This window comes from Gymnoscopelus braueri, assembly GCF_963280865.1.
Source record: "Gymnoscopelus braueri genome assembly, chromosome: 17".
NCBI classification, from domain to species: Eukaryota; Metazoa; Chordata; class Actinopteri; order Myctophiformes; family Myctophidae; genus Gymnoscopelus; species Gymnoscopelus braueri.
Window position 1 is genome coordinate 52,046,757 of NC_137617.1, and position 18,968 is coordinate 52,065,724.

At 42.5% G+C, this 18,968-nt stretch overlaps 1 protein-coding gene across 1 annotated transcript; it reads right to left on the bottom strand.

Moving 5' to 3' along the window:
• Positions 1-234: 234 nt before the first annotated feature.
• LOC308105231 (uncharacterized protein) lies at positions 235-10,193 on the bottom strand (the record flags this gene model as incomplete). Its single annotated transcript, XM_080455866.1, has 6 exons — positions 235-829; positions 1,930-2,172; positions 4,091-4,223; positions 4,342-4,573; positions 4,868-5,092; positions 10,166-10,193. The coding sequence occupies 6 exons, from the start codon at positions 10,191-10,193 to the stop codon at positions 311-313; spliced, it is 1,380 nt and encodes a 459-aa protein (XP_080311992.1). The 3' UTR covers positions 235-310.
• Between the last annotated feature and the right edge of the window lie 8,775 nt (positions 10,194-18,968).

An 18,968-nucleotide genomic window follows, 5' to 3' on the forward strand; every position in this document is an offset into this window, starting at 1 on the left:
ACAAACAGTCCGTTTATTTACCCGTCTATTCTATTTCTCCCCCCCCCCCCCCCCCCCATATACACAAAATATCTCCATAGAAAATAGCCAATATAGCCAATCTAAAAGCTCGCAACACGTTCTGAGCTTGTAGGCCCAGAATAAGGACGCCAGGGTTCACATGGCTAAAAGCCGTCCACACCAAGAATGATGAACTGTTAAGATGACTATACAGTAACTATAATGACGTGAGCATCCACACTTATGAACGATAACGTTCTACAAACATGTTGAGCATGAGTGAGGTGTTGAAAGTCAGATCTGCTATTTTTCACTGAATTGCCCACGCCTTTACAAGAGCTCCATACTGGTAGTTGGTTAGTAAGCAGGCTACGGTCCACATAGAGTTAATGCTTCCCATCGAGGACACTGGAATCTCAGACTGGAAGAGTTTGTTCAGTTTAATTCTTCCAATTAGCCTTTCAACGTGGACTCGAAGGTGCGCAATCTCCTGGGTTTTCTTAACCTGTTCTGCTGGCATCTGGCTCTGTTTTGAGAGGAAGGGTGGGCGATATAGTTTACCAGGGATACAGTCCTGTATCAAGAATCCCTTGTCTGCCATTACAGCCATATCCTCTGTCAGCAGGCGTTGGAGGCCTGACTGCTTAAAGAGCTCTTTGTCACTGATGGAGCCAGCATACAGTTCTGATATGAAGGTGACAGCTCCATGAGGTGCCATTCCGAGCAGGCCCTTCAGGGTGGTATGAGACTTGTAGTTGGAGTACAGTTCACTTTGCAGAGGCAGACTTTCTGGCTGTTGGCATCTCAGCTCTGTGCAGTCAACAACTACCTGCCAAATCAAGTAACATCAAATTATTTTTCACACATAGTCCTACTGCAACGTTGAGTAATAACCAGGCACAAAGGGGTTCCACTGCGCCTCAAGACAACTTTTGGCTGGTTCGGTGCATCTCAGGAGCGGGACTGGTATATGTAGAAGGAAGGCACTGTAGCGAACTCTGACAATTAAAGCCTTTTTATTCACAGGGTGCAGGCAAACAGAGTGACAACGTTTCGATGTCAATACATCTTTGTCAGGTCATAGAGCATGAACACAAAGCAAGCAGCAGTGGTGTAGCAGCCTGTATTGACATTGAAACGTTGTCAGTGTTTGCCTGCACCCTGTGAATAAAAAGGCTTTAATTGTCAGTGCCTTCCTTCTACACAGTGAAGTAATAACCAGTCACACTTCTCAGGTTTTAATAATGTAATAACACTAACTGGAGAGGAGAGATACTTTAAACATTGACTTTCTGTCAGAGACGCTAAGTCGCAATTCCTAAGACTTGGAGTCAGATATTCTCCTCTAGTTTCATATCCATTTGAAAGTTCTGGCATAAAATGTGTGTTTACTGTTTAGTATTATTTAGTACTTAGGATATGAAACTAGAGGACAATATCTGACTCCAAGTCACAGGAATAAATGATTGGGTGAGTACACATGCAGCGCGATGTTTTATGCCGCAAAGATCAGTCTGCTACCCGGGCGGGCATAGGAGCGATCTATGGCCGTGTATTTGGAATACATTAAATGTATGTCATATCACAGCCATTCTAGGGTTGTTGCACTAAGCTGATTCACAACAGTACATTACACCTACAACATTTAACTCAACTATTATATTTATTTTAGAACACTTAATGAATAATTCAGAGGAATGATAGTTATGATAAATGTAAACAATAATTAGAAATGCAGTGAGCCCAACGTGACTTGTATTCAGTGACAGTAGTTATCTCCTGCAGTCAATAGACTCTTCTATGCAGTGACCAAGCAAAGAGACCATAATTGGCAAAACATTATTTTGGTGTAGTGCTTTGGTGTGTAGCAACTGCGAGTCAGTTTATGTAACAAATAATACAGTAGTGTATGTGAGTGATAATGTTTACCTGTGTGTCTGCGTATTGGCTCTCCCTGAAATCCCTCGGCAACGCAGCCTGAACTTGCTCTTTAGATATCCAGATGGTCAGTGAGCCAAGTAGAAAGTACAGGTAATGGGTCCAGGTCGTGATGATCCGGCTAACTGTCGATGGGTGGATCCCAAAGCGATCTGCCAGGTCAACTTCTGTGGACCCCAGGGCCATGTACATGAGGTAAAGGAACAGCTCATCCAGCAGAGGAAGAGCATGTCTCTGTAAGACATTGTACAAAACATATTAGACAGTTATTATCTCAAGCATTCAATTTTACACATCTTTCTAATAGTCAGAAGTGGGAAAAACTTCTCCTAATGTTACCAACTGAGAATGGATTTGTTTCAGACATTTACACAGCCATCTCATCTCTTACTGATGTGAATACACAACGATTAAAAAGTAAATGGGAGAGAGAATTGAGGTCGAAGTTGACACATGAGTGGTGGGTGCTATAGACTTTATATATAATCATTTAAACTACCTCATGTGCACATCTTAGTCTAATTCATCTTAGTAAAGCCAAGTTGGCTGAAATGTATCCTGAAGCCGATTCAAAGTGTGATCGCTGTGCCCAAACACAAACACACCACCACACCTCATAGTCCAGGGGCCAACACTGATATTTTCACAAATTGGTACCACCTGAGGTGGCCGTGAAATGTTTGTATTTTTGTATTCCTACATGTCTCTAGTTTATATTTTGGTATGATACATCTTCCAATTCAGTAGCTTAATGACAGTAATCACTCTAAACAAGCCATATGAAACCGTGATGTGTGTGAATCATTTATATGACTTCTAGACAATACTTTTTGGAATCCAATGGTCTTATAAACAGTTGACCCTAAGGTAATTTTACCAGTAGAATCCATTTCTGCTGAGGAAAGTTTGGTATTGTGCATATTTAATAAGATAATTGCATAATTGAACACATTTGTGAAAATAATCACATGATAAATACAATTACAGTTAGATATTTCAAAAAGTGTAAAACATATGTGAGAAAAAATAGTGGAGATACGTCTGTGACCTACTGGCAATTTGGTGCTGATCGGCCGAACGGTTTGCGAGATTAGCTCGGACAAACTGCTACAAGCTGTAGTTGTAATAGCTGTGAGATTGTGCATTTTGACATGGTGTTAGGTGTGGGTGTAAGGTTTTCAAAAGCCCTGCATACAACTTGGGCTGGCCCACTAGTGGCCGGTATGCAGAAACTCCAATATTAGATGGCTCAGTATATGGTTGAACACCCCATAAATTCATACAAATTATGAATTATGTTACTATTGGGCATGCTAAAAAAGCATACAAAAAAAATCTAGGAAAATGTAACTTCCAGAAAGGCAGAAAGTCTCATTTTCAACATGGCGTCCATGATGGCTGCCAGGAGCTTAAAATGGCTATGTTTCAAATACTATTCAATCTATAAAGGGAGAAGCATAATACGCAAGCATAAATCTACTGCTTACTTACGAAATTACTTGAATAAGCCCAATGGGGTTGTCCAGTAATCCAGTAAGCCATAGCCCATTATAGGCACTTATTGTGTTATTAACAGGTGCTGTTATACAGTCACTATTCATCGTCATACTCATACTCTGACTCCTCTGGAAGATTTTTTTTATGTGGAATTGAGACATTCCTCAAGTTGACACAGACAGTAGTACATGGTTGTCCATATCTTCTACCAGATCAGCGGAGTGTCTTGTAGGCAGTGGAGAAGTTACAATGAATGAACTCCAAAATGAATGCTTCTGGAGCAGCATGCATTATTGACATACAGTAAGTTGGACAAATGGATCATCCTGCAGCTTGCACCCCTAGTTCATGGCATCCACACACCCTCCTTTTCCCCATCAAAACCATGTATATGATAGACCAGTGTCAGCTATGACCACCCACTAGACCGAAGGAAAGTCAACTTTTACAAGCTTATGTTAAATGGGAAATGTCAATATTCAATGCTCTCTAAAGCAGTTAGGATAGGTCAAATGCAGAGGACAAATTTCCACAACACCATGTTGCTGTACTTTTAACTACATCTTATCTTGATTACATCCTTTTGTGGTATAGTGAAGCTACAGTAAAAACATACCGCACTGATCAAAATACTAAACCAGTAAACACAACTTACTGAGTAAGTACATGGAAGAGTTATTTCCTCATTTCTCTGCTGGGCTCTCCGTGCTCGAGTGACCCGGATGATGTTGGCAGTGGATGGTTCTATGAGTTGCCAAAAAGCCATCAGGTGCTCATAGCTAGCAAATCTAAGGAACATTAAGACACGTGCATACAAGTAAGGTTTCATATAATGGCATTTACAACATCATAACTTAGTAATGTTATTCATGTGAAATTGGTATGCTTTGTGCAAGTTATACTAACCTTGTGAAGACTCTAATCTGTGAATCTGAGCCTTCAAATCTACGTAGCCCAAACCGAGATTTAACTGTCAAGTCCTCCACTTGCTTCGTCAGTTGACGGATTTGATCTTGCATTTCATCCCTCTCACTCAAGGCCAGGTCAACTATGGCAGGTTCAGGGGCTGTGCAGTAGTCGTGGTCACACACTTCCACTGCATGTGCAGCTGCTCCATCCCCGTCATTGTCAGTCTGATCTGCTGATTGATTGAATACTTTATTGGGCAGAAATACAAACAGCAGGAGTACAGTCATACACTTGGTCTAACTAAAAGGACAACCCCAAAAGGTCCTGAGGACTTGTTTCCATTGAGGTCCTGTGTATTCAATTCATAGAGATATTTAAAGACATACAATAATATACAATACTATATCCTAGACATCATCAGCATTAGTAGCAATAAAACGTAGCAAAACAATATATGTATGTAAACTGTTGGGGGGGGGGGGCATTTCTGGTTTTAAGTTTAGACGTTAATCAGACCAGTTACCTCCAGCTGCAGCACCTCCATCCCCGTCATTGTTGTCAGCCTGATCGGTGCAGTTAGCCACTGCCACTGGTCTTTCTCTCCTCTCCCAAACACTCACACGCTGGCGGACTTGAAAGCCATTCCACTCAAAAAGTACAGGCAATGCTCCCTTTCTGAGACGATTGACTCCACCGGTAGTTTTGCTCAGGTCTTCAGGGAGGAAATGCCTGCTACACACCCAGGGGCCTGTTCCTCAAAAGGTGAATTAGAGCTAAAGCCTGGCTTTACCACCTATCCTGGCTTAATTTAGCCAGGATTAGAGCTGAGTCGGTTCCTCAAAAGGTGAATTATCTTGAAGATTAGTTTAGCCAGTTCACCCTGGCTAAGTTTAGCCTTATCCGATTCCTCAAAAGAGAATTGAAGCAACACATGTGTTTGTATATGGACTCATTTGAATGACCCTGCATTCAAATAAAATGAAATCAATACAATAAGATATAATCAATGTAATTACATTACTGAAATAGTGTGTGACCATGAATCATAATTGTTTCACAATAACTCATGTGATATGTCATTGTCACTCTGTTAACACTATAGTTCATATTGTTGTTAGATGTTTGATAATATATTACTTTTTTTTGGTAATATTATAAGAAATGTCTAACACATACATACATAGCCTACATACATATATATATATATATATATATATATATATATATATATATATATATATATATATATATATATATATATATATATATATACATATACATATATACATATATTTAAATATATATATACATTATTAGTTACGGGTTTAAAGGAGCCTCTTTGTAAGTCAATAAGGAGCATATTTTAAATTATCAATTTCTAGTCAATGGAGAAATTATTTTTTATTTCTTGTCCACCTTTGGAGTTACATCATGATGGCAAGGTAACTACACAACCCAAATTTCTACTAAAGTGGTCTTGCAATGTGGGGTTATTGCGTGTCTCGTCCCGTCCCCCGCTCATCCCGTCGCGGTCAACCCCCCCGACCCCCCCCGTCCCGTCCCGTCCCCTCCATCGCCCCCCCCCCCCCCCCCCCGTCCCGTCCCGTCCCGTCCCGTCCCCTCCATCCCCCCCCCCCCCCCCCGTCCCGTCCCGTCCCGTCCCGTCCCCTCCATCCCCCCCCCCCCCCCCCCCGTCCCGTCCCGTCCCGTCCCGTCCGTACGTCCTGTTGCCCGTCCGGCGCTGACACACACACACACACACACACACACACACACACACACACACACTCTGTGTGTGCTTTCAATACTTTGCCAGCTTTCGCCCTGGATCTATTTATTGCGGTCGCGTTTCCTTTTCTGTTGATAACATGTTTCACTTCCTCATAAGCTTGCATGAGCTGCTGCTGTTCGGCCACAGAGAAAAACGCTGCGCGAGTTTTGTTCCCCGCTGCCATGATTGGTCAAGTTCAAGGAATCTGCGCTCGAGTTCATGGTCTTTTATAGAAATACGTCGTCGGCGAATCGCCGCCCATTTAGCCTGGCTTCATTATCCTGGCTGGACACAGCCTGGCTTGACAAGGTCTAGCTCGACAAAGTTGCTCCTTTTCAGCCTGGCTTGGCGTCTGAGGAACGGAACAAACGAGGCTTTTCGGACCCGACTTTGTCAAGCCTTGATTTGGCTTAAGGCCAGGCTTTGTTAATTCACCTTTTGAGGAACAGGCCCCTGCTCTTTGAAGTGACGGTGAAGTTATCCCTTTTAATGTTGACAAGCCACTTTGCTCGAACCTCAGCATCAGCTGGGAAAACATGAAAACTCATGGAACAGAATGAAGATGATGCAGAGCAACGAGGGACTGAGCAAAAGTCTGCAGAACTGCCCGTCTTCTTCATAAATGTCGTGGTGCCTTTCTTCATTCTGTAGTTGCTAAAGTTGCTTCATTGCTGTAGTTGTTAAAAATGACCCTGAGCCATGGCGAAATATAACGTGCCTTGTATACAAAGCTGCGTTAGCCTACAGAGCTAGTTGGCTGGCTAACAACAACAACAACAACACACGTTGCAGAGAGACACCGTTAAAACACGCTGGCAACACTAAACACACAACAAACGGTAAATTATACGAACAATACAAACACAACTGATACACGCAAGTTATTAAATAAATAAAAAAGTGACGAGAAAGTACTTAAATTGACGGGGGGAAAATGACTGAAGTCAATGTATTCCGGATGGACCGGAAGTGAACGGCGGGGTTGTCGCTCTAGCCGGAAGGGGCGGAGGACTTTGTGCAAGTGGAGAATAGAGATACTGTGTACTGATTTGCATGACATTTGGATAAAATCTGTAGGAGTATTGTCAAAAAATTGGTTTTGCACAAAACGGCCTCCTGGTGGCGCTATAACAGGCCCATGTGAAAAATGTGGGGCAGAGGTTCTGAATTGGCATCCAGGGAGTGTGTGTGCACAGTTTCACAACGGTGCCGGAGATTAGCTGCTAACACACAGACACACACACACACACACACACACACACACACACACACACACACACACACACACACGGACGGACAGGGGGTAAAACATATTCTCTCGCCATGCCTTTCGGCCTGGCGGAGACAATTATGATATTATAAAACACACATTAACCACTTTAGCCCTATTTTATACATACTGTAGGCTATTTGAAAATAGCCGATCTACAAGCTCACAACGCGTCGCATCGCGAAGCGTTGTGAGCTTGTAGATCTGCTCTTTTCAAACATTTTAGTCCTTTTACTTTTGGTTACTTTAAGTACATTTTGATGCCAATACTTTTGTACTTTTACTCAAGTAAATTTTGAATTCTGGACTTTTACTTGTAACGGAGTATTTCTATATTGCAGTATTGATACTTTCACTTAAGTAAAGAATTTAAGTACTTTTAGTACTCCAGGAGAGGATGTTACATAAAGCTGAATGTAAGAGTAATAAGCAAACAGCCTGGTCTACAAACAGTCTGATAATCATCATCGTAATCCTCATCCTACCTAATTTGCATCATGTTCCCTAATTTGCATCATGTTCGACATGTATTCAATCATTGGCTGTCCTGGCTGTCCTTCACTCCTTTAAGCCAATGGGGAGACGGCCCGTCCTCCGCAGTAACCGCCCTCCGCTCCATTACTTCAACACCGCAACAGTTGCAGAGAGACAGTGCTGGCCTCAGGCAACAGAGGTAGCCTCAATGCTAGCGTGCTTCATTAGACCTAGTTTGGCTATTAAGTTATTATTTGGCCATGTTCACATTGACTTTAATCTTCGCTATTGTTGGGAAGACCCGTGTGGTGTCTAAAAATGTTGCCACCACTTATATAAACAAGTAAGACGCGCGAACGCTGGAAGCGAACGCAGATCGACTGTGGCTGCTATATTTCAACCACACTGTAGTAGTGCACTCTGCCGCACTCTGCCGGCTGTATACAGGCAGTGCAGCTGCTGGCATTTCAGCACGGACTTTCGAGTCACATGGGGGCGCGAGCCAATGAGAGCGTGAGTCACATGAGAGCGTGAGTCACATGAGAGCGTGAGTCACATGAGAGCGTGAACACAGAGACACAGACGGAGACACACACACACACAACCCAAGCACGGTGACATAGTATGCTCCACTTGGTCGGAGGCGGCGCGTTCGCAAAAACATTATTAGCGTTTTGTGTCGCATATTCAATGTTGCCAAGTTCGGCGAGAAACAAGCAATCCGAAAAACAAGCAACCAGGTCTATGAAAACAATCTCTCACACACACACACACACACACACACACACACACACACACACACACACACACACACACACACACACACAGCACCTGGTAGAATATGACTTTTGTCATTTTGTTCTTGTTTTACTTAATTCTTTATTGAATTATTTCTCTCACATCATTATGGTTATTTCATGGTGTGGAGTAAAGGCCCTTTACTCTGTGTGTGTGCATCCATTGACATTATCAGGTGGGTCACCAATTTCATTCAATCAGGAGAGAACCTATTTTTCAGCTTCAAATCTATAGGGTTCCAAAAGAAAAGTTGTCACTTCTGACACAACTTGTTTATCCTGTACGAGTTCTCTGTCCTGACTGTTAGGTCATTCTGACCTCTGACCTACACGTATGTTCTGTTTACTAAAGACTGTAAGTCTGCTAAATGCCTAAATTGTAAAGAGCTGGAGAAATGTGGAAATGCCTGTTCTAAACAATCACTTTGTAGCAATGATTACGTAATGAAAAAACGGTGTTGTAACTGTCCCAGAAGGAGAGACGGTGGTTTCAGTTATAATTATATATATGTTTTGTTTATGTCAAATTCATGTAGGCCTACACACTGGGTTAAAAAGATTCATTTCAACATGAATAAATAGTTCTAAAAGGTACAATACATATATTAAAAAGGTCTATATTACAAGGGTTTAAGGTCAAAATGCTGTGCCCTTTGCCTAGAGGATTTGTGGTAATCACAGAGTCACATGATCAGAGTGAAGCTGTCAATCAAAGTCAGAAGCAAGCTGAGTTGATCCAGAGAGGTCACAGAGAGGTCACAGAGAGGTCACAGAGGTCACGTTTAAAAAACTCCAGAGAGAGAGAGAATAATATTCTGCACATGGTTCAAGAGGCGCACACGGTAAATGCTTATTGTATTTGTGCCTTTCATTGATTTATGTGTCTATTTGTTGTGTTTTATTGTAATGTACAAGTTAAACTTTGTTTGAGAGACTTCAGTGTAACTGCATGTGAATAATTGAATGCACCTGTGTGGACTTACTGATTAGAGGACTGTTTCATAATGATTGAACTGAACAAATGTATGTTTTATTTCTTTATAGTTTTCACGGTGTCTTGTATGGTGTCAGTTTGGAGAGTTTTGATGGAATAGATACCAGAAAAGACATCTTTATGATGGGTGGACATTTTGTTGAACCTGTGGCAGCTACAGGTGTTAAGTTATATCTTTTGTTAAGTGTTAAATAGCTCTATATTCTAAGCCGTTGCTCAACCACTATTTTCTCAACATTCTGTCCTCATGAAAATATGTACTGTATTTGTTCAATCAAGGAGGAAGTGGACAACGGAGGCTCACCGCACGGCCAAAAAAGTTTGTCCGTGCGGCTTTGCTGCTCGCCCAGGATAGGTGTCCCTTATTTAAATCTCTGGGAGTTGGCAACCCTAACCTTGCCATACCTTAGCTTTTGCTGAACTGATGCCACTGAGTTGGATAGCTCCCCACTTTCTCCTGAAGCTCATGAATTCAGCAAGATGGCCGAATCCATCTGCAAAGTTTGTGGTGTTACCATGCCGCTTCAGCTTCTTGCAGCCCATGTAGATAGATGCCTGTTTTTCTGTAAGTATCACTTTCTGATGAAGACCCGCTTTCTGTTGATGTAAGTCAATCTAGTTGTATCGCCCCATCCTTTGACTTTTCTTTTTTTTTTCAAGGAACCCAGGGTGGTGAAACAAATATTGATTCAGATGTGGAGGAAATCCCTACCGAGACACTGGCTGATGTTTGTGATGACGTCAAGGAGAAAATGGTGTGTGTACAGTGTTGTTCATGTATTATTTACTAAATCAAATCAAATCAGACCTCTGACATAAGCCACCTCTTGTTCTTTAGCAAACCTGCCCTGTTTGTGAACAGCAGTTTCCACCATATTTGATCCTCTATCATGCAAGTTCATGTGGCGAAATCTGGCAATACGAGGTAATCCAATCTATTTGTATTTGGGAAGGTCCTCTTAATGTAAAATTAGGGATGGGCATACTGGTCAAAATCATTAAAATACTGTCCTGACCAGTTAAATTCAAATATTAAGGTTTATTGGGAATATGACAGACATGTTTCTTGTCCTCTTTCCATTAATTATTGTGTAGGCTGCCTGAGCTGAGAACTTGTTTGTGTTTGAAGTTGTTCCTCCTTATGTTTTTTAGTACTGCATATGCTAATGTTCTGTATATGCTTCCCCTATTCTACACAAGCAGAAAACATGGCACCTAGGTTACAGTGTTGATTTTGTCGACTGAAACTACGACGAAAAATGTGCTCCTCGGAGCACAGGTCTCCGCCAGGTCAGGTAGGTTATTGTGGCCTCCTGGTGGCGCTACAATAGGCCAATGTGAAAAGGGTGCCATTTGTTCTTAGGTCTTGCACTGCAATCGGACACTGCATTCATGATTTGAGGCATTTTGTTCAAACAAATTGTTTTGCTAAATTAGACCTGCTGGTGGCGCTATAACAGGCCAATGTTAAAAGGTAGCATTTGTTCCTCAACATAGTGTGAATGTGCGTGCAAAGTTTGACCGCAATCGGGCGCTGCATTCATGATGTGCGGCATTTTGTTCTAAACGGGCCACTCCTGCAAACTTTAGATCGGGATGGAATATGAAAAATTAAACAGATCCATCTTGATCACATGACTATAGACATCATGTGTACCGATTTGCATGAAATTTGGATAAAATTGGAAGGAGTAATGTAAAGAAATATGTTTTACATAAGTCGGCCTCCTGGTGGCGCTATAAAAGGCAGATGTGAAAAATGCAGGGCAAAGGTTTTTCCTTGACCTCTAGGGAGTGCGCATACAAAGTTTTACACAGATTGGTGCAGTTATAGGTAAAAACACAAATCAGGCTGTTATAGCGCCACCATGAGGCTGATTAGAAAAATCTCAAGTGGAATTTCTTCCTCGGCATAGTGGGAATGTACGTGCAAAGTTTCACGGAAATTGCATGGTTTGTTCATAATTTGAGGCATTTTGTTCAAAACAGAGCAGTCCTGCAAACTTTGGAAGCCATTTTTAGCCAATCAGGATGGAACATGAAAAATCTGAAAGATCCGTTTCGTTTAATGACTATAGAGATACTGTGTACCGATTTGTGTGATGTTTGGACAAAATATGTAGGAGTACTGTGAAAAAATGTGTTTTGCAAAAAGCGGCCTCCTGGTGGCGTTCTAACAGGACCATATGAAAAAATTGGGACAGAGGTTCTGAATTGGCATCCAGGGAGTGTGTGTGCACAGTTTCGCTGCGATCAAGCCAACGGTGCGGGAGATTAGCTGTCCACAGACGGACAGACGGACAGACAGACGGACGGACGGACGGACGGACAGGGGGTAAAACATACTCTCTCGCCCTGCCTTTCGGTCTGGCGGACACAATAAAATAAAAACTAAGCTACGATGACTAAGACTAAATATATTGACAATTTCGTCAACAAATAAAAACTAACAACACTAACATGTTAGTGAGGGATCTAGTGGAGAAGAGATCCAGTAGAACTAAAAGACAAGTCATTTTACGTTTGGTTGCGCTCTGTGTTGCGCTCTGAAAATAGCAGATCTACAAGCTCGCAGCGCGACGCGTTGTGAGCTTGTAGATCGGCTATTTTCAGCACGCAACCAAGTGTAAAATCAGCCATTACCACGCCATCAAGGCGACGCCAAAATACATTTTAGTCGACTAAATCAACAGTAGATTTAGACGACTATAATCTTATGATATTTACTCGACTAAAAGTAGACCAACAGTAAAACATTTCAGGTGACTAAAATATGACTAAAACTAAATGGAATTTGATTCAAAAGACTAAAACTGAATCAAAATTAGCTGTCCAAATCAACACTGCTAGGTTACCTGAGCAGCAGGAGCATGGGGGACCAAGTTGTCACGAAAACCCATAGGCCGTGGGCCGAGTGCCTCTATCTGCTTTAGTTTTTGAGTTGATGGTTGATCCCCATCAAGGAACTGGCTAATGTTTTAGTATTGTGTAGACATATTGTGGAGCAATTCATAATAAAAATGTTTCGCTATTATCCGTTTCCCTGTAAAGAGAAGAGTTTTTCACTGAGACATTAAATAGTCCCTGTAGCAGCGCTTTGAGTTTGAGGCACCGTCTCATCAACACAGCCGAGCTATCAAGTGCGCAGTGGAATGAATTCCAGTGGGCTATATGCTCCGTCGTACGACCGTGTCACGTGGCCTAAATAACTGATCTACAAGCTGACAACGCGTCGCGATGGCGACGTGTTGTGAACTTGTACATAGGCTATTTTCGCCGTGCGATACCTTCGTACGATAAGTATAACATACACTGGACTGTTAACGAAATGGGAGTAATTTTACTTTAACACAGGAGGATATTTATAACCTTCTAACCATTGATCAACCGTAAGTCCACCAAATAAGTCAAAATTAACAACATAGTCCATTTTGCATAGCTGTTTGTTCTCCGGTGGCGGCGGTGGGTCAGGCTATGCAGGCTCTGTCTGTTTGTTTTCCTACCGTGGGACAGCGTGACTTCACAGCACAGCTGTGCGCTATATGGTCTAATCAGGTGCGGACTGCAGTACGGAGTGATTTATTAATGTGCTATGATGCTGGTTTGAAGCACGGCTAGAAAGCTATTTCAGCCAATCAGATTGCTTTGGTCGGAACTACCTGTTGTATAATCATTGTTTATGAACACGGTTTTGCCTTCCAGGCTATTGTCTGTCTTATTGTCTCCGCCAAACGTCATGCAAATCGGTACACACTATCTCTATAGTCATGTGATCAACACGGATCTGTCCGATTCCCCATATTCCATCCTCATTGGCTAAGGTTCGCTTCCAAAATTTGCAGGATTGGTCCGTTTTGAACAAAATGCCTCAAATCATGAACTTTCCATGAAATTTCACACGCACATTCCCACTAGGCAGAGGAAGAAATGCCACCCTTTTTCACATTGCCCTGTTATAGCGCCACCAGCAGGTCTAATTTAGCAAAACAATTTTTTGGAACAAAATGCCTCAAATCATGAATGCAGTGTCCGATTGCAGTGAACGACCTAAGAATAAATGCCACCCTTTTCACATTGGCCTATTATAGCGCCACCAGGAGGCCACAATAACATACCTGACGTAACAGACCTCTAGTTTTAAAGGATTTTGTGTGTCTGTTTGTGACCCACTTTACTTGATTGTATCACCTGTGTAACTAGCAATTGAGGGGTAATCAGTCTGCACCTGTGTGAGGGAGAGAAGGCAGAGACATGTTTGATGTGCAGAGAGATGTAGACTGTGTGGTTTAACACTACAGAAGAAGCATTGTTTGTAAGTTTTATGTTTATTGAAATGCTGTGATGACAATTATTTGATTGCCTTTTGATGCCTGTACACATCATGCTTAATCCCTGACTCCGGTCTCTTTTTTGAATGGAGTTTGGCTGGCTGCCTCATTGTTGTTGCCTAACACTTCAATGAGGGCAGTACAAACACATTATCAAATGTTTCCAACCTGAAAAGTTGCTCCAGAATAATAAAACTTAGATATAATATCACTAACTAAACACTACTTATTTTCAAAAACCTGGCAACCCCATGTGAAGTATAAACCAATCAAAGCTTGTCTACTGGGTATTGTGCAATTCAGTTGGCCAATCACGTTCTTCGTACCACTTGAAAAGCAGAACCAGGAAATACAGCTCAGATGGAATCAAGAAAACAACAGATAGAGGTAATATTTGTTTTGGGATGATTGTTGGACTTATTCTTATGAAAATGTATACAATGGATGCAGACAATAGAATGAGCCGTGTTGATGACGGCACATTATGATATTAAGCATCAATATATTATATCATTATATAACGTTAGTATTGCGCAGGATGGTTTGCAGATGCAAATTTTGTTTTAACAACTGCTGCAAATGCTTAAGATACTATTAAGCAGTGACCAATCAATATGTACCCCTTTATAAATGCCTCGCTCTGCTACACTATTTTGCCTCATTATTTTATTGATTCCCATCTGGTATCATTTCTGTTAAGATCTCATCACTGTGCATCTGTTGTCAAAGTTGGTGTTTAAATTATAGTTACGGTTGGTGATTTGTTCTTTCTCTCTTGACAAGTTCTAAGCTAAAGTTAACAGTTGTTAATGTATTTAGTTGGGTTAAATTACGTTTGTCTGTCAAGCAAATGTGTGTGCACTCATGCTGCATTCGTTATTTTGTACAGTGTTTGTTATCTCCATCTTATGTTTGTGTGCAATAACCACAAACACAAGCAAATCCTGCTTCATACATGTCCTGACTGTAGGTACCATTTCATAAGACCTTCAAAACAGTAGACAAAAAATATACATAATCAGATGCTAGTTAATGAATCAACACCAGACAAAATCACTTGAATAATATGAATCAGTGTTGTGAAGCTACATTTAGGCAGAATTATGCTCATCACAGAATCTGACTGGTTTTTCTAAACATGTTAATGGAACACAATGTATTGATACGGTATTGAATCTAGATAACACAGTTTTGACTTAAAATAATCTACAGAGCCCAAGTATTTGTGCAGAACACCTGAGATTAAATTCTATAAACCTAATTAGATGTGGTAATGTTTCCTCTTTAGTGACCTTTGATGTGTGTGTGTTGCAGGCTGTATGGAGTGGCTCAATTGCAGAGGTGCAAGAGGTGACAAACAACTGGATCTGGGAAATGAATGTGACATGTTTGAAGAAGAGTGGATTGTGTGTCACGTTTGCAGTCTATGAGAGATGGGTCGACATGATTATGAAGATCTATGTGTTAATGATTGTGTAGAAATTATTAAAATATATTCATAAGCTGATAGAAACTGCCCTCATCGACTTCAATGCATTCGAGTGAACTTCAGGTGCCAGTTTTCCTCACAGTGCGTCCATGATACATGCTATGTTATAGAACATCTGTCCTAGTGGTTATAGGGGAAGTTCAAGGCTGATCTGATATCCACTCAAATGCAGAAAATGTACGTATATGAAGTAATGTAGCTGGGCCACAGACAAGGACCTCATGGCATGTCATCCATCAATGCCACAGTTTGCTGCTGCAATGTGTAATATCTTAACTTTGAATAAATCACTCTAAAAAAAGTAACTTTTTGTACTACCTCTGCTGGTTACCATACCCTACTGAATAAATGCTTTTTGATGCAGTTCAAGAACTTCTTTTTAGTATAAATGTTGAGATGCAAAGTGTTCAGAATATATCTGTGATGGCCACATGTGATGGCCACACCAGCTGACACACAAAGTTGGTAAAACATGGTGGACACTTGTCTTTTTTTGGTTTATAGCATGTGTGCAAAATTCAAGATGGCGGCGCGTTCAGACACAGCGGCCCGGTGCTCTCTAACACGTAGCAGTGTAACAAAGGAAATAAGGACTTATACCAGAACAGAGATTCTGTGTTTAAAGGACCATCACACTGTATGTGTACCCCAAGAGTTTTGCGCCTTCCCGGCGGAGATTACTCGTTCATCGGGACACACGGAGAGGAGCGCCCGGCCAGAGAGAAGGCACAGGCGGCGATGCGAGAGGAAGCAGAAGAGAGGCAGGCGGGCAGGGGTGCGGGGCTAGACTCGCAGCGGTACCGTACAAGCCCGCTGTCCCCAGTATCTTCCTTGCAAACGCCCGCTCTTTGGTCAACAAATTGGACGACATTAGACTACGGAGGACAGACGGACACAAGGACAGCCGGCTTGAAAGTTGTGTTATGGTGATAACGGAGACCTGGATAAAGGAAAGCACACCCGAAGTAGCGGTGGAGCTAGCAGGCCACACTATCTACCGAGCGGACCGCACAGCAGACTCCGGTAAGGGGAGAGCAGGAGGCGTATGCATATATATAAATAACAGTTGGTGCACGGATACTTCTGTTATAGGAAAACATTGTCTGCCAAGGGAGATGTCGGCAGCCTCTGTTATGGCTGTCTACGTCCACCCCCGTGCTAATGGAAAAATAGCTATGGCTAAACTGCATGCTGCTATTAGCGCACAACAAAATAAACACCCGGACAGCTTTTTTATCGTGGCCGGTGATTTTAATCACACAAACCTTAAGACTGTCCTCCCTAAGTTTTATAAAAATGTTCACATTGGGACAAGAGGACGCAAAATACTGGACCAAGTATACACGAATATACCTGGAGCCTATAGGGCCTATACATCAGCTGAACTGGGAAACTTGGGAACAGATAAACAATCTGACCATTTATCTGTTGTACTCATTCCAACTTACAGGCCTCGCGTCTGCAGAGCCAAGCCCCAAATCAAAATGGTGCAGACCTGGACAGAGGAAGCTTCATCAGCCCTGCAGGACTGCTTTGAGGACACAACATGGGAGCTCTTTGAACATGAGGACATCGAGCAGTACACCTCCACTGTACTGTCCTACATTAACTTCTGCACTGACAATGTATGCCCAAAAAAGCAGATTACAATACTCCCCAACCAGAAACCATGGTTCAACAATGGGGTGAGAATACTGCTCAGAGCCCGGGACACAGCCTTTAGATCTGGGGACAGGGAGGCTTATAGTAGAGCCAGATCAGCCCTAAATAGAGGCATTAAAAAAGCAAAAAATCAATACAAAAAACGTATTGAGGCCAATTTCACTGACAACAACTCCCGTGATATGTGGCAGGGCATCAGGAATCTCTCAGACTATAAACCGATCCCCAGTACCCCCCCCTTGACTGACCCCACCCTCCCAGACCAGCTTAATGCATTGTTCGCTAGATTTGAGAATAGCAGTAATGCAGGCCCGGACATTAACATCATAATAGAGGGGGGCCATCAGTGTCGACTCACTCTGCAGCCTTATCAGGTTAAACGGGTCCTAAAAAACATCAATGGCAACAAAGCAGCTGGGACAACAAAAATGTCAGTCTTTGCTGACATTTTTAACTTGTCACTAGGCAAGCGACAGTGCCGACCTGTCTCAAGGAAACCACCATCATCCCCTTACCCAAATCCTCTGCCATCAACTGTATGAACGACTACAGGCCGGTTGCTCTCACGCCGGTTATCATGAAGTGTTTTGAGAGACTGGTGCTGGCCAACATCAAGACCTGCATCCCCCCCACCCACGATCAACATCAGTTTGCCTACAAGGCCAACAGATCAACTGATGACGCTGTGGCACTAGTGCTACACACAGCTCTCTCTCATCTGGAGAGAAAGCCTAATATCTACGTGAGAATGTTGTTTGTTGATTTTAGCTCTGCATTTAACTGCATCAGCCCCAGTAAATTGATCATTAAACTACAGATGCTAGGTATAGAACCACATCTCTGTCTGTGGATAAAGGATTTCCTGACTAACAGGCCCCAAAAGGTCAGGCTAGGCCAGCACACATCCTCCACTATCACACTGAACATAGGCGTCCCTCAAGGATCTGTTCTCAGCCCAATCCTTTACTCTCTTTTTACCAGTGACTGTACTGCCCACCATCATTCGAACACTCTGGTCAAGTTCGCAGATGACACGACTATAGTGGGTCTGATAACAAATAATGACGAGGGGGCATACAGGGAGGAGGTCAGTGCACTGACTGTCTGGTGCAAGGACAATGATCTGTGCTTGAATACAAAAAAAAATAAGGAGATAATCATGGACTGTAGGAGGGAAAACCCCAGTCACAGCTGTCTTAGCATCGGGGGGGAGGAGGTTGAGAGGGTCTCCAGTTTTAAATTCCTCGGCGTGCACATCTCGGAGGACTTGACCTGGAGCCTCAATACCTCAAATCTGGTCAAAAAGGCCCAGAAACGCCTCTTCTTTCTGAGGAAACTGAAGCGTAGCGGACTTCCACAAAACCTGCTTATCAACTTTTACCGTTCTACCATCGAGAGTATCCTGACTTATGCCTGCACAGTCTGGTATTCCAGCTGCACTGATGCAGAGAGGAAGGATCTGCAGCGGGGGACTAAAACGGCGCAGTGGATCATTGGTTCTCCGCTTCCACGCCTGAGTGACATTCACTCAAACCGTCTCCAAAACAGGGCCGTAAAGATCTTTAGGGACCCCTCACATCCTGGACACCACCTGTTTCAGACCCTCCCCTCGGGCAGGCTGAAGGTCTTTAAGGCCAAAACCAACAGGCTGTCAAACAGTTTTTTCCCAAAGGCTGTGAAAGTGCTGCTGGACTCGCATGCGCGCGCGCAGCCACGTGCACGCACACGCACACTCACATGAACAATTTGTGTGAGTTTTTATTGTCCATTTTATATATTATATATCTTATCTTATCTTAATTTATTTTCCTACTATATGCATTATGGATGTCCTTCTTA